Source organism: Poecilia mexicana, unplaced genomic scaffold (genome assembly GCF_051168715.1).
Source record: "Poecilia mexicana isolate PSO_F unplaced genomic scaffold, ASM5116871v1 scaffold_3, whole genome shotgun sequence".
NCBI lineage: Eukaryota > Metazoa > Chordata > Actinopteri > Cyprinodontiformes > Poeciliidae > Poecilia > Poecilia mexicana.
Window position 1 is genome coordinate 17,276,774 of NW_028263372.1, and position 25,436 is coordinate 17,302,209.

The window sequence follows — 25,436 nt, forward strand, 5'->3', positions numbered from 1 at the left end:
AAAGGACAAAGAACTGGGGGCAAAAGACTCCAGAATCAAACTGATAGTTTAGTAGAGAGATAATAGTCTGCAGCTATGCTCGGCTCCTTCGACGTGATTCAGACTGAAATGGTTTTACAGGCTGTTTGGGAATAAAACGGGCGCTGAGCCTACTCAAGAATGTGCAGATTTTCAGAGGGGCGGGGACAAGCTGGCTTTCCATCCATAGCAAGCAAAGCGGCGACCAAATCGTTGCGCGCCTCTGTAATTGAGTTAGTTAGGAAGGCAACGGGGATCTCTTAGCATTCTTCAGCACCAAATTTATCGGATGTTTTTTTTTCTCGCTTATATGAGGCACAGTAGGCGTGACCTGAATAATAACCAACCTCGCCCGGACTAAACGAACACTGGGACTCGAACTAGTGACCCAAGGAATAAGTGCGGCTCCCTCAGCCAGAAGGAGGAAACGCTGCAGCTTGCTTTGCCTGCGCGTCGTGTTCCAGAGCATCTGCCCCAGGATGAGGCGATGATAAGCGGACCTTCTGGTTTGTTCTCTCCGTCCACCTCTAGCCTGCATGAAACAAAGTCTGCTCTTCGCCACACAGCCTGCGCCGCAACGTAAACGCCTGGCGTGCTGTCACCGCCGCGCGTTTCCCCCTCTTTTTATGCTGTGAGTAAACAGTTCTGCTGCTAAGGGTCCAGCCTCTCCCAATATCACAATGAGGACCACGGAGGAGACCGAGGGCTTTGACGGCGAGGCCTCCAACACGTCCATGATCTCCGGGGCCAGCAGCCCGTACCAGCCCACCACGGAGCCCGTCCTTTCGCGCAACGTTTTGGGGGCGATGAGGTGCGACATGGAGTACCTCATGTCCTACTTCGGGATTTTGAAGGCGGTGGAAGTGGTGAGTTCAAGCAAACATTGAGCTGCGCCGCTCACAGATGTGTGTCTGAATATATCAAACTATGACGCACGACATAAGACAATAACGCACTGAAGTTGGATGAAGCATCCATCTTTATAGGAATTTTTTTTAAGTATGACTGAAAGAATGCAATGCTTCCTTGTCACATTTCTTATGAATTATTTATCTTACACATGCGATCAACTCAAAGCTTAATTGCCAAAAGAATCTGTGGAATAACAAGAGCACGCAGAACTAGTTACCCACATCAGGATCACCAACCCACGAAGAAGCAGAGGTCACTTTGCAGCATCATGGAACTACATCCCACTGTTAACAATTTCCCCACATCTATGTAAGGCTTTTGTTGTTAGGTTTTCCCTCAATGTTAAGCTGGACTTAGTTTGATAACATTTGGTGGGGAAACTGTTTGTTAGTGTCCCCAGAAATACTTTTGTAGACCAGTGTGCTGTAACCAAACGCCTGAACTGTGATCAGAGGTAAAAAGACGAGTTCTCCCAAAGATCTGATAAAACTCAGCAGTGGAGGAAATATTTATTAAGGCCTGACCATTTCTCTTCTTCTGGTGCCAGATAATTCGAAACAGCACACACTTGTGCACATAAAGTGTTGTGTGTCCAAAACAGGAAACATGGAGTAGTAATTACCTCAGTCAGTGTTTACGTACAAAACAAGTGACCTAAATAACCAAACGGTTGGTGCAGCCATCTTTTGTTCACTTTTAGAGCTTGGCTTACAGTAAAAAAAAAAACAAAACCCCCCCCGAAACGCTTAAATTCTCTGGCAGCCTGCTGGAGTGTGCGTGAGGATTACAGAAAGTCTCAGCTGTTGCACGCACCTGCGGTGTTTACCTTTGTGCATGTGGGAAAGGTAGTATAGGAAGCCATCTGTCATCAGTGTGGGAGAAGTTTGGAGCTTGCTGAGTAGATTCATGCTCAAATACCACCTGATTTTGACTCAGCTGCAGCACAAGACATCAGTTTATTCTGTTTAGCTAGAAATGCTTAAGTGGTAATGGACTGCAATGGCAGACTCAAGTGGGGCCGTGCTTGGATGCACAGTTATTATGTATTGCCCAGAATTGTGCATAAATATGTATGAGCAGCAAACATCCTCTCTATCAAGACAAGCAGGACTTAGAAAGCGCTATGGATTTTTTTTTTTTGCATGCCAAAAATAATGTCAATATAAACTCATGCACTGAAAGGCAACCATAATACTTATTTAGCAGTATAAGCCTACACTGAGGTCCAGTCCTTCATTATTATAAGATACAAACTTTATGCCTTGTCTGGATTTGGTAAAAGAGAGATTTAACTAAGAGGGTCTCATCACTGTGATTAGTAACTTTTCTAACATTTGTAAATGCATTTGGCTTCAGTAAGAACTGCAAAAAATATATTGAATTGTAATAGCCAAAGCAATTTATTGCAATTGAAAAGATCAGCTGTATTTGGTAGGCTATTATTCTCCCAAACGTTTATTAGCTACAACAGGTTTAGTACTGAAAATTCTGACTTTTATTTCTGTTCATTAAATGATGCATCAAAAGTCAAAACTCCCACTTTGTTGCTCTGTAAACATGCCCAAAACACATCATGCTCTGTGATGGTCTTTGTTTTGTTTTTATCTATAAATCAGATAAAGATTAGAGGTTTATTTATTGATGCCTTAAGTTGGATAATCTTGTAATCTCTTTATTATCCGTTTGATTCGAAAGTGCAGAATGTCAGTTTTAGAATAACAATCTGCTCCCAAAATGTTGTAAAGCTGCACGTTCTAGCTTGAAAGCCTTTACCTGTAGCTATAATTCCCTAAATACTTTTAGGTAGATGCAGTTAAACTTATCTAATGTCCTGCAGTCCAAACGTTTTCATACCTATGGGGATATTTTACATTTTGTCATATTACAAACAAAAGCTGGGATTTTTCTGTGGCCAACCCAAGAGAATGGCTTACTATGGAGAGAAATAAAAATAAGTTTTTACAAATGCGGTGTGAGAATTGCAACACTATAGAGTCCTCTAATTTAACCACCGTTTGTTGCAGTCACAGCTTGTGGTGTCATGACTATCTTTGCACATCTAGTGAATGAAATTTTGGCCTGTTCTTCCTCTCATAATAGCTCAAGTGTAGTCAGATGGAAACTGTCAAATGTCACGTCCAAAATTTCTCAGCAGGGTTAAACACTGGAGTTAGACTAGGAAATTCTAACGCATGAAAATACTCTGATATAAACCATTCCATGGAAGCCCTGACTATACGCTGATGTTATTTGTCTTTTTGGCATCTAGCATGTTTTCTTGCTGGATTGCACCTTTTATTTAGCCCCATTTGGCTTCCCTTAAACTGTACCCAGCTTCACAGTTCCCGCAACGTTATGATGATCATATTTCATGGTGTTTGGTGTTGTAAGGGTGTTTCCACAACATCGTGTTTTTTTTCATGCAGAACAAAAAGTTATGTTTTTTTTATTCACAGGAGAATAATCTGTCATATATTTTCTTTGCCCTCACGTAGCTTTTGGCGAACTGTGGAGGGGAAATCTTTTGGCATTCTTTTAACAAGTCAACACTCTTGCTATTCTTTCATAAAAGACAGACTGCAGGACTGGTACTTGTCCTGTAAATAGGCTGTTTCACTGGATATTAAGTTTTATTCAGGGGTATCAGAGTAAAAGGAGCTGAATACAAAGTTGAAAAAAAAAAAACCTTCAAAATTATTGAAAATAATGAACTGCTTTACTTCCACTGTTGGTCTATCAGGAAATATAAAATGTATTTAAGCTTGTAATGTGGCATAATGTGATAAAATTCTGGGGTTGTTAATACTTTTTATGGATACTTTTTTTATCCTCCTGCTACACTTTTGTCTTTTTTGTGTCAGTGGCTTGTTCCGCTGCGATAATGATTTTTCCAGCTGAGGTGGTCATATTTGTCCTCCACCGACAAAGAGAGGACCAATGAAAGTCTTTCAAGATTACACTCAGCATCTCCGAGGAGCCTTACCGACTTCTAGCCAAGCGCTAATAGCTCCATCGACCTGTAATTCCAATTCTCTGTGAGCAGTCCAAGGCTGCATGATGACCATGTTAGAGCTCAGATCAGACAATGCAGAGTTGGCTGCATGTAATGACCTGCAGGACTGAGATCCTTGAGCAGGAAATGGCTGTGTCATGTTCAAATGAGTAAACTTTATACAGTTACAAGAGGAAGTCATTACCATCCCCACAGAACAAAATAAAAAGTATTTATTTACTAGGCATGGCGGAATATGAATCGTGAATCTGCATTATGAATCATAAACTCGTCTGGTTTTCAACCTTTTGCGCTGAGAAAGGAGTGTGATGGAAAGCCTCGTCCTCTCCCCATTTCAGTGGCTACTTCCTAATGACTTGTTTCAAATAAATGTGTATTAGACTCAGACTTTTTACACAAGGAGTTATAAAATAAATATATAAACAAATCTGTTTTTAAAATTAATCAAATAAATATAACTATTGCAATGTAGAGGGAGTTTCAGTGTTTGCAAATGAAAGCCTTTTCCTCATAACACGCAACAACCAGAAGAATTATTTTTCTTTTGTGCAAAACTTTTACAATGCTGTATAATAGTGACTACAGACACATCGGAAAACTCATGCTATCGCTTGTGTATAGTGCTTTTTTTGATTAATTAATGTTGAGTCAGTGGAAAAACCTGCCTTAGTGATATTTTGCTGATGCGACTACTGTACTTTTGCAATGTTGTGGTAGTATTCTTTCAAACCTACATTCATAGCACTGTTTCTGTGTTTTATACAATATTTAATGAATGCCAAATACCCCGAGTGTACATCTCGTTGTATTTCAGTGCAGCCTATTAGGACTCTTACATTTCCTGAAACTTTCTTGATGCAGAGACAAACAGGAGAGGCTCTAGAAGGAGATAACGTGAGCAGCCATACTTACGTTCATGCAGGAACTGACTCTGCTAACGTAGCAAGCGAAATGAAAGAGTATCTTGGAATGCTCAGTGAGCAATCAGCAACGTTTACTAATAACTTAGCATTTTTTCCTTTCACTGAGGTTTCATTGACCGAACCTGCATTTAATGTAGATGCTGCTTTATGAAGCTGACCAGAGAGTATTTGTGTGTATTTGCATAACCGGTTGTGAAACCACAGCATAGACTGCAGGTCTGCAGTAAAGAGCCTTTATGAACTTCATGTTACATCATTAAAAACATCTCAGTTGAAAAGCATCAGCAGCACATTAGTAACAATACCTAATTATCACTTTAGTTAGGCCCTGTTTTAACCTACCACATATAAAAGCAGTGGTGGTACTTGCATCAGTGGTTTCCTGGGGAAGTCACTTCATTGTCCCCCAAGTTACTATTCCTTCCAGAATTTGAATATTTAAAAGGGTCTGTGTTTGATATAGAATAATCCAGTTCAGGTTTAACCCCTCTAAGGATGTTAAAGTTACGACTACTTGACTATGAAACGATGATGTTAGCTTATCATTTCTCTCCACTTGCTGCACATGCAAATAAACAACAGAAAACTAATTCAGGAAGCAACTGGCAGTGTTGGTGGCGCCCCCTGGCTGAGCCACCCAGGGTGATGAGCCACAGAGCTCATACTGAAAACTGCCACTGAACTAATGGCGCTGGTTGTCTGGCTTGATGCTCAAACAGCTAAACTAATCAACATGTCATCATGCTAGTCTAGAGCAATTGAAATGCATCTGCACCAAGATGCTCAACAATCCCCTCGACCTCTCTGGTCTTCCTAAGATGAATACACGGACTGAACCTGACCCGGGCTGACTGATGTAATCTGACCAGGGTGTGACTGGCGTGTCAGCAGGCTTCTCTTTGTCTTTGTGCTGTGACTGGGTCAACAAGCCAATATTCGCCACGTGTCCCTACACACACACTGTTAAGAAACTGAAACCCCTCAGAGCCTGACAGTGCTCCCACTGAGCTGGAACCCTCATGGCAAAACAGACACCACTGAAAATATTGTTTGAGATGGTATTTCCACAAATTCTGATATCGTATAGCTCTGATATCACTATGAGAGAGACTTCTCTGACTAAAATTTCATTTTCAGAGGCTATAAATATGCACTGAAACACACTGAATTTACCAGCTTTCTTATCTTCAATAAGAGCTGAAGAACATCGTCCCAGCCCATCGAGGTGCAGAGCCTGTGATGTAGCTTAGCCTGCAGAGTAAGACCTCTTCATAACAGATGGTGTGTAACAAGGGGATCGGCGTCCAATGCGTCTATATACACAACTAGTGTGTTTAATCCTGCAGATTAGTACATGCCTTCAAGTACAGGAGGCAAGAAGGAGACAGCTGGTGTGGATAATCATGATGAAAGGAGGCTGCATATCAGTGAAGGTCGATATGAAAATCATTATAATATAATTTAGCATGGTCCTTGTACACCTCCTCCACCTCTCCTGCGATCGCCTGACACCTGCTACACAGAGACCTTGTGGAAGCAATATGCTTTCCTCTTGAGACATGACATCATCTCTCAGCTCAAGCAGCTCTCCACTTTTCTCTGCCTGCACTTAATGCTGCAGTCACAGACGGATTGCCGTCCAACTGCACACACAACTTCAGGCCCGAACACATGTGCTAAAGGAGCCGTTTATTCTCACAATTGTTGGCTGAGAACGTTTTTCACTTTTTTTGCACCGATGGGCATATTATATTATTTTTTTCTTTTTATTTTTATTGGTTTAATATGCAGTTGCTTCAGAAATAGGGCTGATTTTGTTAGTGTCATCTTTTAAAAAAGTGTGATATTCAACAAACTAAAGTCCCAGTTTTGAAATCTCGGAAACAGTCTTTCCAAATAACAGCGATGAAACATTTTCTTCTTCAGCCTTATATGATCCGAGTCTCCTTTTGTAAACGTCCGTGATATAAACAGGGGGTGACAGTCAGCGACTGTTTTTCAGATGGGTGGTGTGGCTCACTGCCCAGGATGCCATAGTGTCAGAGAGCAGCACGATCGCTTCACATAGACAGTCTGTTAATTAGGCCTGAATGAACTAGCTGGTGTGTGAATTTCTGATTGCTTTTCATAGTTAAACTAAATGGGTATTTCACAGCTTTCAAACAAATTGAACTGCATGTCAACTTTAGTTCCAATTTTTTACATTTATGAAATGTTAATAAAAAAATAGCTTTCCTTGCTATTGGGACCATTAGTTTGTAAGAAGTGTGAGAAACAAGAGCTATCATGGAATTGAATTAGTTTTTACAGACAGTTTACCCATTTACAATTTTTTTTAGCATCCTGTTTCCCCCACACATCCACCTCAGGTTTTTTATTCTTTTTATTCCAATCATAAGTTGAAATAGATAAACTGTGCACATTCCTGATCTCCCATCTGTGCAATTCCCCCGTTGCGCCTGCTCTGCGGCAAACAGGAAGACGTTTCCTGTAGATATGCTGCTCTTCAGCACAGCTTGTTGCAAGTCTGAATGTTAATTGTGCTCAGTCAATCCTAAGGTTGCTGCCGGGTTGTCAGTACCAATATCTTATGTACACGTACTGTCTTTTCTGTAGTTTGAAGGTTCATTAGTTCCTGTTTGACAACACATTAAACCATAAAGTCATCATCCATGTTATCAATCATTAATCGATAATCTGATGCTGAAGGCTTCTTTAGGATGACACGCATCCTTTTAAAGCCACATATTTCACATTTACACATGGTGGCATCTAAAATGGCGGTAAAATTACCAGGAGCAAACTGCCATAATTGATCAATTTTGCTTGAGTCTCCTTTCAAGATGGGGCAGCTGAGTGCCTATAAAAACGTCAGGCTTAGTCATGTGCTTTAAAATTTCCCCTAAGGCAGTTATTTACTAAAATGTATTTTCTACAACACTCCCAAAGAGAAACATTTACTTGCATATCTTGCATTAGTAATCTGCAGGATTGTCGCAGCAAACAAGAGGAGTCTTTCACAACTTACTGACACGTACAACTTAGATTAAATGAATCATTTGCTGCCGTAGCTAAATATCACACACACATGCACAGACACACACACACACACACACACACACACACACACACACGCACACGCACGCACACACACAAAATCAACCTATAATTCAAATTACGTTTATTGAGGGAGAAAAATATAGATCTTTTTGCTTTTATCAAAATGTCGTAATCATCCCTACTGTTAATACTGTCCATTGTCCCCTTTGCCAACATGAGAGCTCTTATTTTCTCCTGTAAAAAGGCTGCAACATAAAGAGAGGACTCTTTGTTCACTTTTCTTTGGACAGCCTGTACTCCTCTCATTCTCTCTTTTCATCAGCTCACCCCACAAGGTGAAGGTCTGAAGGCAAAGGTGGGCATAGAACAAAGTCTTTGATTTTGTGACTGAAATATTTTTGTCTTGTTTTGGTCATGTTTTTTTTTTTTTTTTTTTTTTTTTTGGGTGGGGGGAAGTGGGGGTTCAATCATTATCCAGCTAGAGGACCAAACAGTGATCCGTTTCCTATTTTCTGTTTTCTGTCACAAGGTGTCAGATTTTTAGAAGAAACCTTCAGATTTTTCAAGACGTTTATGACGCCACGCTCACAAGGACCTGCTTACAGATGTGACGGAAGGACAGAAATGCTTTTCCCTGGAAAACCTACCAAGCATTTGTCACATAGATGCATGTAACGGCTGTCAAACACTTCTTTAAAAACCATGGGCACTGCTAGTGGAAATATGGTGCTTGGTAAAACACATCAAACATGTAATACAGTCTAAATATGACAAATTTCTAAATAAGTGAAGTTAAATCCAAATGAACTGTTCTCGCATAGATTTAATAGGATTTCTATGTATGTTAGCTGGGCTGTTTTAGGTCCAAAATATGCATCTTCCTTCGCGGCTGTTATGTCTCCTGGTTTTCCTGTATGTTAAAGCTAATCTGTAATCTGTGTGTCTTTTGGGGCTCTGGATGGCATAGAAACTCCTAAAGAGCAGAATTTCTTTCCCATTTTGTGGTTTGTTGATGGAAATTGGCTGCAGTCAGGCGTCGTCCCAGGCTGCCAGCAGCAGCAGCAGCAGCAGCAGCAGCAGCTCTCATGAGAAAAGCTTATGGTCATTTTAGTCTATTCATAGGACTCGCAAGTTTGGGATTCCAGCGCAGTCTCGTCAAATGTTGAACATAAAGTGACCTTCATGCTTTAGACCAGCATAACCACTAAGAATCTCTTCACTAAAGAGTGATGTAGTCTTGTCTTTCTATTTCAAACATTTGTTCAGCATGGATTTTAATCAAATGTATGGTAAACAGTGTTATTAGTTCTGTGCTAATTTGGTTTTAATACCACAAACACTATCCAACACTGCACGCCCAGGATGTGCAGGGTTAAACTTTACTTTCTGCTCTTTCGATCTCTGCAGGTCCTGTCACTCATCAGTTTTATCTGCATAGAGACCATCATGATGTGTTCTCCCTGTGGAGGGGTCTACTTATTTGAGTTTGTCAGCTGCAGTGCCTTCGTGGTGACCGGAGTCCTTCTCCTGATCTTCTGCCTCAATCTCCACATCAAGGTTCCCCAAGTCAACTGGAACCTGACGGTACGTACCGAGGTGGGAGTACGCACCAGTCTGATGGGTTCTGACGATTAAGGTAGCTCTATTGATCTTAAAGCAGCAAGGCTACTTGCTGTGAAACAGTGATACATTTATTGTGTTCAAAATGGCATATTAGTCTCCCGTGATGCGAATCCTCTTCGGAGCTGAATTGTCCTATCATTCGAGCTTCTGCATCACAGAGCGCCGCTCGTCTGCGACTGCCCCACTCAGCTCCTTCAGACTAGCCAGCAGCAATTAGCAAACACTTGGTGGAACTTCACATTTGCTGAGCTCGTTGTAGGAGCTCCTTCTCAGTGCTGGTAAAAACGCTGTCGAAGGGTTAATAGAGGAGCGCTGTTGTGATGACTTCCTGAAGGAGGAGTTTCAGAAAGGGCAGGAGTTTTTAACGAGACAGAGGCCCAATTTCAAGGCACTAAATTAGGAAGTAAAATTTATTTTAATTCATATTTGATTTATGGGATTTTTATAACAACATAGTTACTTGATTATGCTATAAAATGGCACTTTTGTTTGTTTGTTGCGGTTATCATAGCTCATGGGAGGATAAGCAAGACATTTCACCCATACAGTCCAAAGGCAAGGCTGCAAAAATTAAGAAAAATGTACTCTTCTGACCTCCTCTGACAAACCTAAAGGAAGATTTTGAAATATTTTCAGAGTAGAAACTGCACTACTCAAGTTTTACTTCCAAGAACGGATCGTGTTGTTGGAGTCCTGCACGTAGCAAGGCAGTAAGGCTTAACTCTTGCAGCAAGCCGTTGATCCAGAGAGCCTGCAGTTTGACGACTTGCTTCGTCAGCTGTGAGCAAATGAGCCGGTCGGTGTTCTCCTTGCAGACCCTGGCCACGTTGCAAAACAGTATTTTCAGGGGTCACACAGCTTACAGCGAATATCGTGGCAATGCAGTGAAGTCAGATGTCCAAACCCAACCACAGGTATCAGATTCCCTCATGGTTTTTCTCGTGTAGTGTTCCACCTCAAACATGAGGAGAAGGTGGGCTTTGGCTCCAGCTCTTTTGGAAGCAGTGCAACCAAAGCTCTTTTACAGACTTTTGAGAGGCCACAGTGAATTAAAAAGCGCTGATTTAAGAATTTCTACCCAACATCTTTGACCACTGCGGTGCACACGATCTAAAATCCTCATGTTGAGACTTTTCACTTTTCATCTTCTGTGCCTTGTTCAAATGAAATTATTTTGTTTTGTTTTGCCTTTTTTCTGATCAAAAATGAAACAAATAGTTACTGAATATGAAAACTACACAAATCGTGTCTCAAACTGTGCAACTTTAAATACTTCACTCTGAAGTGGGCTGACTTGTGGCTGCATTATTATTTAGGAAAAGTGAGGGGAAGAAAATGTGTCGAAGCTGCTTCATTGTTGTAGATGCTGCTTTCCAGATTCCACAAGTTCTGCTGCAGCTCCAAACCCTTGTGTCACACCAGCCCAGAAAGCTCAGCTGCGCTGCTGAATGTCGGCTCAGCCTCATGCCGAGAACGTCTGCAAAGTTCAAAGCTGCCTCCGTCACATTAGGCCGCTGGGAATTTCACTACGAATGCACATTTCTCAGACTTAACCAACAGTTTCCCTCCTGCTTTGCTTCCCTGTTTTCCCCAACTGCTCTCACAGTAGTCTCGTGCGGTGCTGAGCTGGTGCATGGTTCGGTCGAGGGTTTTAATTGTGCTGCGGGATTTTATTGTTTCAATTCGTCTCTCGTGACTAATTTGTCAGCCAAGAGGGCGGGCCTTGACTGACTCTGACTCCTTCCACAAGGAAATTAATTGAATCTCGGGACTTTCCTGTGAAGTCATTTGATCATTACCAGTGATTATGTTAAACTTGAGGATCTAGCTCTTCAGTTCAGACCACCTAGATTATTTGGGGGGGGGGGGGGGTTTCCAGTTCATAGTAAAAAAAAAGTGCCACACAAAGAGATTCTGTAAAGAAATAGGACAACACTAAAGGAATCAGACACAATTAGAGCAAAAAAAAAAAGGGGGGGGGTACAGAATGGGGGAGGTCTCTTTTTAGAAAGAGAGCAGCAGTTTGGATAGTTTGGTTGTTTGTCCAATGCAATCTGGTTGTTTGTTCTGAGAACAGGCAGCATCTAATCAAAATGAATGCATGACTGAACTTTGGACGTTTCAGACCGATGGCCGTGCCACAATGTAGTTATTTAGGGTCAAGACCGGTGTATTTCAGAATGAGTCGCTACTGTTATTCGTCATTTTATAATTATTTTGCTTGAGTTTGAGTTTCTGTTGTTGCTTTACAGGCAGTTTAGTCAAAATCTCAGAAATTCCGAAAAATGGAAAAGTTTCTTCAGGAGCTACTGGGAATTTATGGGAATTTGCAAAGATTTATGGAAGTAAACAAGTTTGAGTATATCTTTGCAAACACATGCACATAGCACAGTGCATACCACGCTGGTGTTAAGGCCTTGCAGCGTGTATTGAGATGATCTGTCAAACTGAGTCACATTTTTGAGCGCAGAGCACAAGCCTGGGGCTACCTAAAGAGAAGAAAGTTTTGATAAAACTCCCTTAAATTCTCACAGAAATTTTCCTGAAATTTTCCAGAATCTTTTGTCCCTTAGTCATCCTGTCCCCATGTCTGGATAAGTATAGAACCAAAAAGCATACAAAATTGAGTGCTCAGTTACCTGAACAATAAAATTCTGAATTTCTGTGACATACTAGACTTTCCTTGATTTTTATCTTCGTAACATTCCTGTTATTGATTTGCCAAATTAAACTTATGTTTTTGTCCATCTAATCGATAGTTCTGTTTTGAGTTACTAAGAAATGTCACATTTAAAAATTACATATCTTAATAGATTTTTGACCCTCACATATTAGTGAATCTGATCCTGTGACTTCTAAACTGGCTCGATTGTAGATACCAGATCAAACATTGAAGCTTTTTATGGACTCATTTCAAAGATCAAAGTTATGTTGCAGACAACAAACTGGGTTTTCAAAAATCTAAAGTTATTGCAGGCTTGGCCAATCTTTAGCAGAGAATAAAACGTGTTACCGATTCTGAAATCAGGTCTGAAGGAAGCAGCCAAATAGCTTCCACAATTCAAGAACAGAAGCTTATTTTAATATTCGTTGTTTAATTGATTTGTAGAATCTGAGGTGAATGTTTCATGTCCAGAATGCTGTGAAAAATAACAGACCAGAGTAATATAGCAGCTGCTGAAGGTATGAAATGACAATGTTCAACTTCTGTACACAAGCCGAAGCCACCCTGAATAATGCTTGGACACCTTTCAGCCGAAAGGTTTAAAATGTAAAATGTGCTTACATTCTAGTAGGATATCAAGATGCTCAGTGAGATGAACTGTAAAAAAAAACAATCTGTATTAAATTTAACACATGTATTTTATTTTACATGAACTGTGATAAAAATGCTGCATTTGCATTTCATTGATATCAGTCTGTTATCTCAACGTACAAGATCCAGTCAGATGGTTATTTTTTTCTTTGTTTGAAAGTTCCCATTAAATAAACACTCAGTGAAGGTTTCTAGTTATTTATAACATCAGTTGTTAATCTGTCAGCAGTCCAGCCCAGAGACCTCTTTTCTCATGTCTTATTTACTTTAGTTGAAGTGGAATCCAATAAAGGCGTTCTTGGGTTTGACAGCCGAAGTCCACCACCCAGGCAGACAAAAAAAAAAAGAAGGAAAAAAAAACTGCCTTCATCATTTTATTCCTGCACAAGGCTGCCTGGCCCTGTGAGGCTCGCAGAAACTGTCAGGAGAATAGATTTCATAAGCAGCGCTCTGCTGCTGCTGTCGTTGGGGTTTCCATAGTTACACTTCAGTGAGTATTTCCACTTTCAAACCTGAGCGCTCACTAGCCACGTACAATGAGAGGGAGCTGCTAACGAGCCTTGCAGGAAAAAAACAAAACGGTCTCTTACTTTGTACCTAAGCCAGGTGTATCCTTCAAATTCAAAAAAGAAGATTTGTTAGACTCACTTTGCAGAGATAGACTGATAGCCAACCTTTTGCCAGCAGGTCATCATGTCAAAGTACAGATAGAGTCCTGAATTGTTCACCGGGCAGGAGGAATGCATGAAGTTCTGCCAACTTGTTAGAATTGTACTAACTCTTTCAGCTGGTACAGAAACTACTTCTTCTGGGAAAAATCTCGACTATTCCAAAGTATCATGATGTCCATGTCTTGTTAGATGTTATTTAAGGCTGTCAGTTTATCAAAATCACCTTAAAAATATTCATACAGCCTGTGAACGTGTTCACATTCTTTTACTTTAGGATATATTAAACTGGCACATCTCTACCGTTTTAACCTCAGTCAGGGCTCTGAGGCGTTCACGGATATACACATATGAACTTTATTACTAGGTTTGTGACTTCTGAAGGCAATTCATTTTATCAGAACTTATTAATAAAACCATAGAAAATGGGTTTGCAAAAAAAAAAAAAAAAAAATTTTGAAAACTGTCCTAGTTTCCTTTAAAATCATATGCTACTGTTTTGGTCACATAAAATATAAATGAAATGCATTTAAATGTGTTTTGTGTCAAAACGACAAAACCTTCAAAAGCTATATGAATCTGTTTTTTAATCAATTCTTGATAAATAAAGACTAATTAAGGCTGCTTGTCTGGGGGATTAAAAATAAACTGTTAAAGGTTTTTGGTATTGAAATCTAGCAAAAAGAAAACAAGTGAAGAAAAAAGCATTTTTCATGCAAAGGTCAACAGCTCTCTTCAGCTTTCATACTTCACAAATTACATGCAAATCAATTTGCTGCACCTGCTGACATTGTTGGCTTCCCTGACTTTATTAGGCAAAATAAATCACTCTAACTTGAGTGAGCCGAGCTAATAATTGTAAAATGCTCTGGAAAAATGGTCATAAAGTTAATCTCTGTTTATTTCAGAACATTTATGAAAACAGGCTTTTCCTTGTGCCGCTTGAGCTGAACTGATTGAAAGGGGGTTTTCAATTGGCACACAGGCCAGTCATAAAATAAGTACACAAAAACTGAACCTCAAATAATAAAAAAAAAAAAAGTGTGAACAAATTTTCCAGCAGATGAAAGCAGGGTGACTGGACGGGGAATGTTTAGGAAGCTAAACATCTAATCAGAAGCAGCTGATGGTAGATCCAGCAGGTAGATGGGAGTGTGTGTTGTTTGAAAAACCTGCTGTGTCGACATTCATGTTGGGCATCCTTTGGTCAAAGGTCTGCATTACAACTCTGTTGCTCATCTACTGTCCCACTTTGCATGTGGGGAAAAAGCGACTACTGATTAAACAGCTGATCAGTGGAGCGTAAACTGTTTTTTTTTTTTCTTTTCTTTTTTTGCCCTTTGTTTTTCGGCTGTGAGTTTCTGCGCTCACGTATAAACTCCAGTCACTGTGTGGGACCTTGCCATTGTTTAAGCCTTGTTGTGTCACATGAGAGACCACGTCTGTAATGATTTCGATCATGCATCTGATCACGAGATCCGGGAACCTAAGGGTTTCACTATTAACCCTTTCCTGGCTGGAAACAGCAGAGGAGGACATGAAACAGGAGTGCGTCCATTAGTTTTCCTTTTATTTAAAAATAAAAACAGGGTGGGGAGCGGAGTATGTGTGTAAAGAGGGTGTGTATGTTTTAGCTGTGTTCTGCTCTTACCTCCTGCTCCTTTTGTTTTCATGTCCATCGTTAGACACCAGGAAGCAGTTTGCTTGGTTGGTAAATGAAGAACAACATCGTCTGTCTGTCTAAACCAGAGTTCAGACTGATCATGCCGGACAGCAATGGCGCAGTAATGGTCTGAAACAACCAACAGGAATGAGGAGAAGAGAACTGATGATGATGAAAAGCAAAATTTAAAAGAGAAACAAAATATAAAAATGCATTGCGTCAGTTACGGCTACAAAAGAACTGATGTGAACATCTTAAAATGTAACTCCTATCTCTGTATTAGTAAGGTTATATCATTTTGGGGATGAGCATTCAACATAAACTCCTAGACACTGAAAACTCACCTTTGACCTCTGTTCATCCGTTATCACCAGCTCTGCCTTTTTTGAAGGAAAACAGGGCTTTGTTCAAAACAATTAGAAAAATGCCTTGGACCTTAGATGAAAAATGTAAATGTTTTAATTTGCTGGTGGTGTTTTGTGTCTAACTTTGTGAAAGAAATCCCTTGTGATAATAGACGTTACTGTCTGTCTGTCTTCCTTCAGGACCTGGTTAACACTGCTACCAGCACCTTTTTGTTCTTTCTCTCGTCCCTTCTTCTGGCCTGCATCAACCACGACACAGGAGCTGAAAAAGCAGCAGTAGTAAGTTTCCCGGATGAATACACCTTCAGCTGTAAAGCTGCACTCACTAAAGGCTAAAAAGTAAAAGCCACTCAGTTTTGAATAAACGGCTATGTCGCAGAAACATGAGCTCCTACCTCAGAAAGTTCTCATTTTCTTACTAAGGATTATCTCAGCTACAGGTTCTACAGTGTTAGCTTGGCGAAAGGTCAGCAGAGGCCAACTGAGAAGTCTTGAATCACGCACTTATTCGGCTTCCCATTCAAATTCAGACATTGTTCTCCTGCTTCCTGTTTCCACTTGAACGCAGGTCTTCGGCTTCCTGGTGACAGGTGTGTTCGGCCTAAACACCTTCCTGGCGGTACGGAGGTGGCGCCGTGGCAACGGGTGTCAGGGGGCCGCTCAGACCAGCGAGTACATGCGAGCGCGCACGGCATCCCGTGGAGAAATGGAGGCTCGACCTGAGCTCGCGTGAGAGCCCGCAGATGAACTACGCACCGGCAGCTGACAGAGATGGACGCGACTCTGGCCCGTTGAGCATACAGTTGGGATTTGGACCTCTGAAAGTTGTGATCCCTAATGAAGCTTCATTTAACAGCCAGAGTTGGGCTGTGCAGTCATTGAGATTCCTTCTCAAAATGAAACAGTCTCACAGGAAAAGCTGGATCAGAACTCAAGACGTGAACCACTTCCGTGTCTTGGAAGACACTGGTGACATTTGCAAGCTTTTGTCTTTCACTGTGATTGAAGGCAGTGAGTGATAAGTGGTAGAAATATGCCTGTGGACCAGGGCTCCATGGACAAGCAGCTCTTTCACCTGCGGTCATCCCTTTATTGTTCCGTCCTGCAGCTTTTAGCTTCTTCCTGTGAAAAGACTGGTTGTCGAACGTAATATCTGATGAAGTATGACTGTTTTTTTTTTGTTGTTTGTTTTGTTTTTTTGGCAGACTTTATAATCGCCTTTTAAAATTGTAACCTGAAATCGGTAAAACTATTTGCTGCCAGGAGTCACACAGTGACAGCACAGTGGGGGGGGATTCTTAACTTGAAAACACTGTGAGGTCAGATTTTATGAATGATTGGAAACGTTTGACTTGAAAACTACAATAACAACAGGAAGAAAATCTGTTTCAACTTTGTGATTTGACGACCAAAAATGTTTTTTCTAATATTAGATTTCAAGCTCATCTTGACATTTGTTTACTTTTTAGTGTTTCGCTATAAAAGTGCATCATAATTATTATTTTTTTTAAAAACCCATGTATTCCCAGCAACCTCTGATCCAAAATATTTAATGTCATTTTTGCTTCTCTAAAATTAAATCAATCAGTGAGGATACTCTGACATATCCAGGCCACATTGTGAATCCAGACCTTAGGTGATTTAGTTCTGCCTCCTCGGGCTGTAAGGTGGATCTCAGGTACGGACGCCGTTTTTTTCCTCCTGTGTGATACTCAGAAAGCATCTAAATTTAATCACAGGGTGCCTCGACCTGAATGCTGTGTCTCTTCTTGTTGCGTCTGTTGGAAAGTTAAAGCATGCAGAGCACAAAGTAGAGTTAACATTCCTTTAATGTTATTTTGTTTGTTTGTTCTGGCCAGTGTTTCTCTGGTGATAATGAAGATGTGTCTGGAAAAGTAGCATCATCTTTTGCTTTTGAGGATGAAGGAAGCATTTTATATATATATATATATATATATATATATATATATATATATATATATATATATATATATATATATATATATATATATATATATATATAATTATTGAATCTGCACACAATTGGACTAAACTTCTGTAAGGTTTAGTTTCCAAAATGACTCAATGGCTCCACTCAATGGTTTGCATCTGAACTGCGTCTCCTTTTTACGACACCGAGACAACTAAATACGGGCGGCGTGAGGGATGGAAATCTGACATGCTGATGATTTGTCCAGGATCTCGAAGGACGGACAAGGATGGTGTGCGACTGTTCGAAATTAGCTTAAAGCAGAAATGGCATTATGAATGTTTAATGACTTTTTTTTAACGGTTTAATTAACATAATTATTTACTATTGGCTTAGTTTTGTGACTGAAGTACTTGCATCAAAGACAATCATGTTACTATTTATGTTTGTAATCTTCATTAGTAAATTTACATTCGAGTAACGCTATAAGCTCATTTACAGCGACAAAGTTAAACTAGTGCGTTATGCTTTTTAGTTATGAAGCTGGCCATCTATTTGTATATTAAAAACAGCCTGATTACAGCTCACCCTCTCTTTCAGTGTACAGCATTTTGCTAGATTATGCTATTAAGAATCTGCAGGATAAAACAAAAAAAGATTTCTGATTGTTTCTGGATTCTTTTGCACTTCTTTTTTTTTTTTTCATTTGGTGTGGTTCTGGTAAAGGCGCATGCCGGGCCCATTCATGTACAGGTTGTATATTTGTATTGAAAATGTTGGAAGCATCCCCTTAAATAAAGCGGCAAATATTGAAAAAGAACCTTTTATTCAGAAGAGTTTGCCTAAAAACAAAAACATTACAGACAAAATATTTGATATTCAACAGTTTGTGAAAGCAATAAAAACTATGCTAATACTGAAAAAAAGTCATTTTCTCACATCTTAGAGTACGGAAATCATTTGAAACTCATTAAAAGCTTTTAATATCTATAATCTGGTCATGTTAAAAAAAAAACTGACAAGATTATAGATATGTTAAAAGCAAATCTTCCAATATCTTTCAAGCATAAATCATGCAGTAGAAAAAACAAACAAAAACAGCAACATATTTTCCATCATCAGAGCTGGGACAATGTTGTAGTGCAGTTTATATCACACAAAACAGTCACTAAGGCACTCTAGTGTATCTCACTGTTTTCTCAATGGCGGCTCTACAGACTTTAGAATCAGACAGACAGACATTTTAACAAAGTGTGTACGAGAAACAAAACATGTCTACGAAACTCAATCAGCTTACCTGCAACTTCTGCCTTTCAGGGTCTAAAAGGCAGAAGTGGCAGATCAGCTGAAACTGGATCAGCTGATCTGCTGTGTCTCTGTACATATATTGTACATACAGTGTCCATGAAAAGTATTCACCCCCTTGGATGCTTCACCATTTTTAATGCTTTCACAAATCACTCATGATCAACAAAATGCTGCTTCTTGGCAACATTTTTAACAATAAAAGCCGTTAATGTCAAATTGAAAATGTAGTTATGCAAAATAATGATAATTAAACTAAAAAAACGTTCAGTATGAAATGATTTCATGATTATTCAACGTCTTCAATCTTATCTGATGACTAAAAAGACCAAAGAACATTCTTCCACTTGAGCACGGAGTCTCCTGTTTGCCTTTTTTGCAAACTCGGTTGAGCCTTGATACACGTTTTCTTCAAAAGCTGCTTTCTCAATGCCACTGTCCCTTAAAACTGACTGACGAAGAACCCGGGCAACAATTGTTGCAGGCAGAGTGTCTCCCATCTGTTGAATTGGGTCAGTCAGTTATGCAACAACTTGTTTTATCCTAAATATATATATTTATTTATTTATTTGCAAGGATTAGTTTTCAATTTGACATTAAATTGTTTTTTTTTGTACACATTTCCTTCGAAAATCTAAATTTTGTTGATCATGTTTGATTTGCAAAAGCAATTCAAAGGGTGAAACGTCTGAGTGGGTGAATATTTTTATAGGAGCGACACATCTTTCCTAGGAGCTTCTTTTCTTCTGATTACATCAAAAAAATAACTAATTAGGAACATGCAAACAAATATTGATAAGACAGGCCCATATTGACCTCAAATAATAAAAAAAAAACCTACTGTACATACACAATGTGATAGTTGTAACCAGCCAACCAAACATAACGGGTTTTATTGTTAACCCTGTAACTGTGATTTTTTCCCCCCCGTCTTTCTCTTTTAGATTTTAATGCAAAAGTATTAACCAGGTTTACCAAATTGCTGCAAAGTCTCCACCGCACAAAGCGAAATATAACAAAAAAAAAATCAGGACTGGCTCAGGACTTTTGCACACCTCTGCATCTCAAAGCAAAAAGAATTTCCCAAAAATCAATGTTTGTGATGTATCCTTCTTTAACCGTAGAAATAGTTTCAGAAACTCAGCACAGCACCATTTTACAGCTGTATCAGGCATTGGATGGTGTGAATGAATCAAATGCTTCCCCTAAAGCAAACGTGGATTAGTAGCAAAGTACAGGTTTGGGAATAAAACAGAACAGGTCACTACTTGCATCCTTTTCTAAACCAAATACAGAGTTAGCAAGTGTAGAAACGCAACACCAGTTTACAGCACTGTGAGAAATGTGTTACAAAGAAATGGTTTCCAGACCCTCAACTTCAGATAAAAGCATGTTAACCCGCTCCTACAATCCTGTCAGGATTTATGCTTTTCATGTACCAATGAAACTTTGTGAAATTATGAAATTCCTGCAGGTCTTCATAGTGGCTTCTCAGCGCAGTGGTCACTTCCTTGCTTTGAACACGTCTGCTTACGAGCTTCAATCTGAGTCTGAATCTGAAAAGTCATCTAAAAAGCAAAAACAACAAAACAGTCAGGTAAATCCGCATTTGCTTCCTGTGAGGTCAGCTAAGTAAGAAAATGGTACAATGCATCCTACTTCATATGAAATATTTCTCAACAGTAAAACGCATTTAAATTTCCTCTGTACAAACTGGGTTATGAAAACTGCTTAAAATAAAGCCTATCCCTAAGTTAGAGGGAAGGAAATGTGCCTGATTTGCCTCTGGTAGAATCGAAACTAATAATATTTATGTTTGATAGATAGTTTAATACCTATATGTGCATATATAGGTATTAATATATGCACAGGATTTTAACAATGCGGTCTGATTAGAGTAAAACCATACATAAAACAAAATTTAATGAATATTTCAGTGCCATAGATGCAGAGTTTAGAGCGGAGTAAATTTGCAAGTCAGCTATGAATGACTTAGGTAATTAATATAGTAAAGAAACCAATGAAACTGTATTAGGGGGAGACATCAGGTCCAGAACCATTGTTATACTCTTATCCAGTCATGTACTTCAAATCTGCCCTTATTGTCGGATTTAATTATATTTTTGTTATTGTTTATAAAGTACCTTAAGAGAGGTTTTGTGCTGAGTTGCCATTATATAAAAAGACTCAACTGAATCAAATGTGTCATCATGATAAGAAGAACACATTTGGAATTGTTCGGTAAAAATCTTTTGGCGATCAGAGGATATTAGTTTCAGCTACAGTTCATATTTAAGAACTATAGCTGTATTACATATCTATCTACTTGCACATTGTATGGTAAATGTAACATTTTGTACATTTTTTTCATATGAGTTCATTGCTTTGCTTGCCACTGCTTTGTGTTGTTACCTCTCTGTCCTGCAGGCTCCTCATTGGACTCCCCTCCTTGCTTTAGAAATCCAGCAAGCTCATTGAAAATGACATAAAAGTCTAAAGCGAAAACAATAGTGGCGATAAACCCAAAGATCTGCAATGGAAGAACATTGGATGACGTTACAAACCGGTACAGCTAGAAGTCTGTTAGCATTTGACAAGGCCCCCCTTTCACCAGATTCGATCGCCTTTTGGTGATCAGGTTTGTGTAAATTTTACTGTGAAAGCACGTGATTCTGCACGTTTTTTTGCCACCTGCCACTACGGGGCTCAGCCAAGAAGCATCTTGACTTCCTGCCACAACTGTAAAAGCCGAACCCAATTTGACCACAGAAATGTTGCGCAATAGTCTGAGAACTTTCACATGGTTTCACATGCTATCTTCTTGATGCTCTCCAGAGATCCTGTCCAAAGCCTGCAGAGACCTTCGACATCCTGGATAATCTTTTAAATGATTGGTATGGAGCCGTCCTACGTTACGACACTGACTATACTGTGCTGGTTTAATGGTAGACCTTACCCCTGCAGCTTTAGAGGAACCATCTGGGTATTTGGACACCGCCATTATGGAGATGATGAAAAAGATAATGGAGGATGTCACGCACCTAATGAAGTCCTTTAGAGAGAAAGAGAAAGAGAGAGAGAGAGAGAGAGAGAGAGAGAGAGAGAGAGAGAGAGAGAGAGAGAGAAAATGATAAAACAATCAAAAACACAAACAAATGTCCATTACATTGATAGAATAAACTTCTCTCACCATCAGAGGAAAGCAGAAGCCCTTAAACCTCTCATTGAATTTGGTAGAGTAGGCAAACAAGAAGAAGATGGAAGCCAGGAACGCCAGCAGGGGGACTGTCACAAAGGCTGCTGCTGCTGATGCAGCAAAACACACAAAGGATATGAAGGACAGCACCTGCAACGAGGAGAAAACGAATCTCAGTGCTTGCGAAACATACAAGTGAAAAATCAGTACATCTTTTTTTTTTTTAATTTCTTGCTAAAAATCAGAGGCAAATTTAACAGATTATTATCTCTTCATTCAAATTGAGCTTTTATTTGATTCAATCTCCTCCGGCCTGATGAAAGCTGCAACTTCTGGTGCAGCTTGCAGCTGGAGACTCACATCCTGTTGAGAGATACAACGGCTTAAGTCAATGTTTATACTCAACGTTTTGTACGCCGAATCCCACCCTGCAGCACAAACACGCGTGTGCAAACACCAAACTGGAATAATGAAAGAGGACGCTTTGCAGGGACTTAGTCACTTTACAAGCAGACAGAGCCTGTCTTGGCTTTGAAGCTTCGACTCGAGGAGATGGACAGAGGAAAGCAAGTAAATGAAAGCAGACACTGTAATCTCAAACGTCCCCGACCATCTTGTCTTTGTCTTGGGCAGCTGTTTTTGCTCCGACCCGACGGATCGGAGCAAAAATAAACTAAAACTGTTGCTCCTGTAGAAAGAATCACTTCCAGGGAAAATGAAATGCATGCGTCACTACAAGCCGAGTCATGTTTCCTGTTGGGTTACAGATTCAAACCTGTGAGTAAAATGTTACAACAAGAGATTAATACATAATACATTCATGTACATGTAGCCGAGTGATAATTATTGTTATTTGTTCAACTGTTGTAATGAAAAAAGGCAAAGACCTGTATCAAATTTATTGGGTCGTCACCTGGCAGATGGTTCTGAACTTTTATAAAATTGGATATTCCGACAAGACAATTGTCCCACACACACACATCAACGCTCCCTTTTGAGGCAGGCGACGTTTGTGGTCAAAGTGCTGTTTGGTAAAAGGCATTTTACCAAGTTGTGAGCCTGTATGTACAGCATAATTATGAACCTGCACAGAGTTGAGAAAATCTTAAGTAAATTCTCCTGCTTTTATTTATGTCAGCTCTGACATATAATAATTACTAGAAATGAATGTAGCAGTCGTGCTTATGATGAGTGTATGTAACGGACAAATGTCAACTTTTGATCAGAAATGAGAACTCGGCTCATTCTTCAGATCATGACACATATTTCCCATTGAGGTTTTCCTTTAAATAATTTGTTTCAGTTTCGAATTAGTCTCAGACATAATAAAACATTTATTTTTTATTTTTTACAAACATATCAGAAGCACAATAATTGATTCTGCATCAGGTCGGATGGCATCTGGGAAACATAATGACAAAACACAACGGTCCACTTGGTGACACTGTGTCTAATAATGCACGCTCAGCAGGTTATCAGTCTCATACTGTTGAGAAAGGCAGACCTAAGATCTGCTTTCACTCAGGCCACTCTTTCAGGAGATGCTGAGGCATTAAAATAACATCACAGTGTAATCTTTAGAGAAGGCTGAATGAAACTATCAGACAGTTTTCATTACCTACTTAAAGCAGCTTGTGAAAAACAGAAGATGCTCTAGAAATCCAAGTTCAACGACAACATGTTGGTCAGAGATAAAATAGAAAACACGTCTCTTGATAGAACAGAACATTCAAATGAAAACTCCTTTAGCTTTTCTTAAACTATTTTGAATCTGGGGATGACCAGAGCGAACCTGCAGGAGAGACACATTCAATCGCAGAAGTATCACCAACAGGGTAGTTTAAATCCCGATTTTAATGAAGAAAAACTAAAGTGGTCCTCGTTGAACAGTCCAACATATTTCAGTTCAGCCTAAAGATGTTGTGGCTTGTTTGGGTCTTTCAACAGCTAGTCTGTGTAAATGTCACACATAAGGAATGGAGAGGCAGAGAAACACAGTTTTCTTTCAAGTTAATGACAAAAGAAGCACAGACCAGCACAAATGAGTAAGAAACACTAACCACAATGTACAGACAAGACCCAGCCAAGATTTTTTTTTAACTTTTTTTCCCCAATTTAAAATTACACACGTGTTTAATTAAAAAAAAAAAAAAAAACTGCCTATAACTTAAAATGACAAAATGCGCTCTTTTCAAACACTAACCATGTACTTTTTGTGAAAAGTTCCAGCAACAACTCACGATTAAATGTGTTCTGTTAGCACATCTGCCTGCTGGGCATTAATTTCTTTGAAGATCACCACAATACAAGAACCATGGAGCGTCAGAAACCCCTGAAGTATTCACTCCTCTGCAGCAGAAACACAACTGATCACTTACTCCACTTCCTCTACAGACACATCTTTTTGAAGACAGATGTAGATCACAGCTTGTCTGTGAAGCAGTAGCCTAATGTGTTTGTGTGTGTGTGTGTGTGTGTGTGTGTGTGTGTGTGTGTGTGTGTGTGTGCGTGTGTGTGTGTGTGTGATTGCAGTTTGACCTGCAGCAGAGCTTTGCAGACTGTGCTCCAGGCCAAAATGTGAAGGATGTGACTGAGGGGGAGGATGACTGATCTCCAGAAAGCCTGACCAGAGCACAGTGTCACATGACAACAAAACAACATCCTTACAGCGCAGTGCAGTTATCACAAGAAGAGCCTAAAATTCAATCATGAATGTTCATTTCCTGCCCCACCCATCGCCCCCATCCAACAAAACTGCGTATCAATTCCTGCTTTATTGAAACTCACTTTCGAGATGCTTCCTATGGACTGTTATTCATAAGAGGAAAACAGTTGAAGAACAGATCTTTGACGGATTCAGCCCAAAACATAGGTTAGCAATCTCTATCAGACTCTTTAGTTTACTCACATCAGCATGTAGGAACGTAGGAATAACTTTTTGATGAATTCCCAAATGTGTGGTGGAAACCGCTTTTTCTCTCTCTCCCTCTCTCTGCTAGAACTGCTGGCGCAATAAGTGCCCAAGACGTGCAAACTTGAGCATTCGCAAGTATTCGCTGCAAAACAGCAGCGTTTATTACAGATTTCATTCGCTCCTCTTGTTTCTTACCCCTTCAGCAATCAACAGCATTCCCTTCCTTGAAGTAGCAAACTCTTTGCTTGGAAGAACCGACATCAGGACAGACTGGCGCGGCTGCTGGCTCGAGTCGGGCGCCTCGATGTCCCCCATTGTTGGAAGATTTAACACTCCCCAAACTGCTGAAGGCTTCAAGTTAAACTACAACGACGGGGTTCGAGGCTAAGAGGGAAAAAAAAAAAAAAAAAAAAAACTGCCTGTGTTGGAGGCGTGAGGCTGGGAGGTGGAAACGGAAATAATGACAGCGCGGAAACCGAACTAGAGCTCAAAAAAAAAGAAAGAAAAGTGAAACATCTGTGAGCTCCAGA

General features: G+C 39.8%; 2 protein-coding genes across 2 annotated transcripts; one reads left to right on the forward strand and one right to left on the reverse strand.

The window, feature by feature from the left end:
• Positions 1-25: 25 nt before the first annotated feature.
• On the forward strand, positions 26-18,311 carry cmtm4 (CKLF-like MARVEL transmembrane domain containing 4). Its single transcript, XM_015004156.2, has 4 exons — positions 26-884; positions 9,334-9,510; positions 15,742-15,840; positions 16,130-18,311. Exons 1-4 carry the CDS (start codon positions 699-701, stop codon positions 16,292-16,294), a joined length of 627 nt encoding a protein of 208 aa, XP_014859642.1. The 5' UTR covers positions 26-698; the 3' UTR covers positions 16,295-18,311.
• Positions 18,301-25,403, reverse strand: cmtm3 (CKLF-like MARVEL transmembrane domain containing 3). The gene is made up of 5 exons (XM_015004166.2): positions 25,102-25,403; positions 21,987-22,142; positions 21,753-21,848; positions 21,209-21,326; positions 18,301-20,364 (listed from the first exon to the last, which is right to left on the reverse strand). Exons 1-5 carry the CDS (start codon positions 25,219-25,221, stop codon positions 20,336-20,338), a joined length of 519 nt encoding a protein of 172 aa, XP_014859652.2. The 5' UTR covers positions 25,222-25,403; the 3' UTR covers positions 18,301-20,335.
• Between the last annotated feature and the right edge of the window lie 33 nt (positions 25,404-25,436).

Coding starts and splice junctions, on each gene's coding strand:
- cmtm3 (XM_015004166.2), bottom strand. CDS start 25,221: ATGGGGGACATCGAGGCGCCCGACTCGAGCCAGCAGCCGCGCCAGTCT. Junction 22,143..25,101: donor TGCTGTTGATTGCTGAAGGG/GTAAGAAACAAG, acceptor TCCTCGTTGCAG/GTGCTGTCCTTCATATCCTT. Junction 20,365..21,208: donor GGAGCCTGCAGGACAGAGAG/GTAACAACACAA, acceptor TTTGCTTTTTAG/ATGACTTTTCAGATTCAGAC.
- cmtm4 (XM_015004156.2), top strand. CDS start 699: ATGAGGACCACGGAGGAGACCGAGGGCTTTGACGGCGAGGCCTCCAAC. Junction 885..9,333: donor TTTTGAAGGCGGTGGAAGTG/GTGAGTTCAAGC, acceptor CGATCTCTGCAG/GTCCTGTCACTCATCAGTTT. Junction 15,841..16,129: donor GAGCTGAAAAAGCAGCAGTA/GTAAGTTTCCCG, acceptor ACTTGAACGCAG/GTCTTCGGCTTCCTGGTGAC.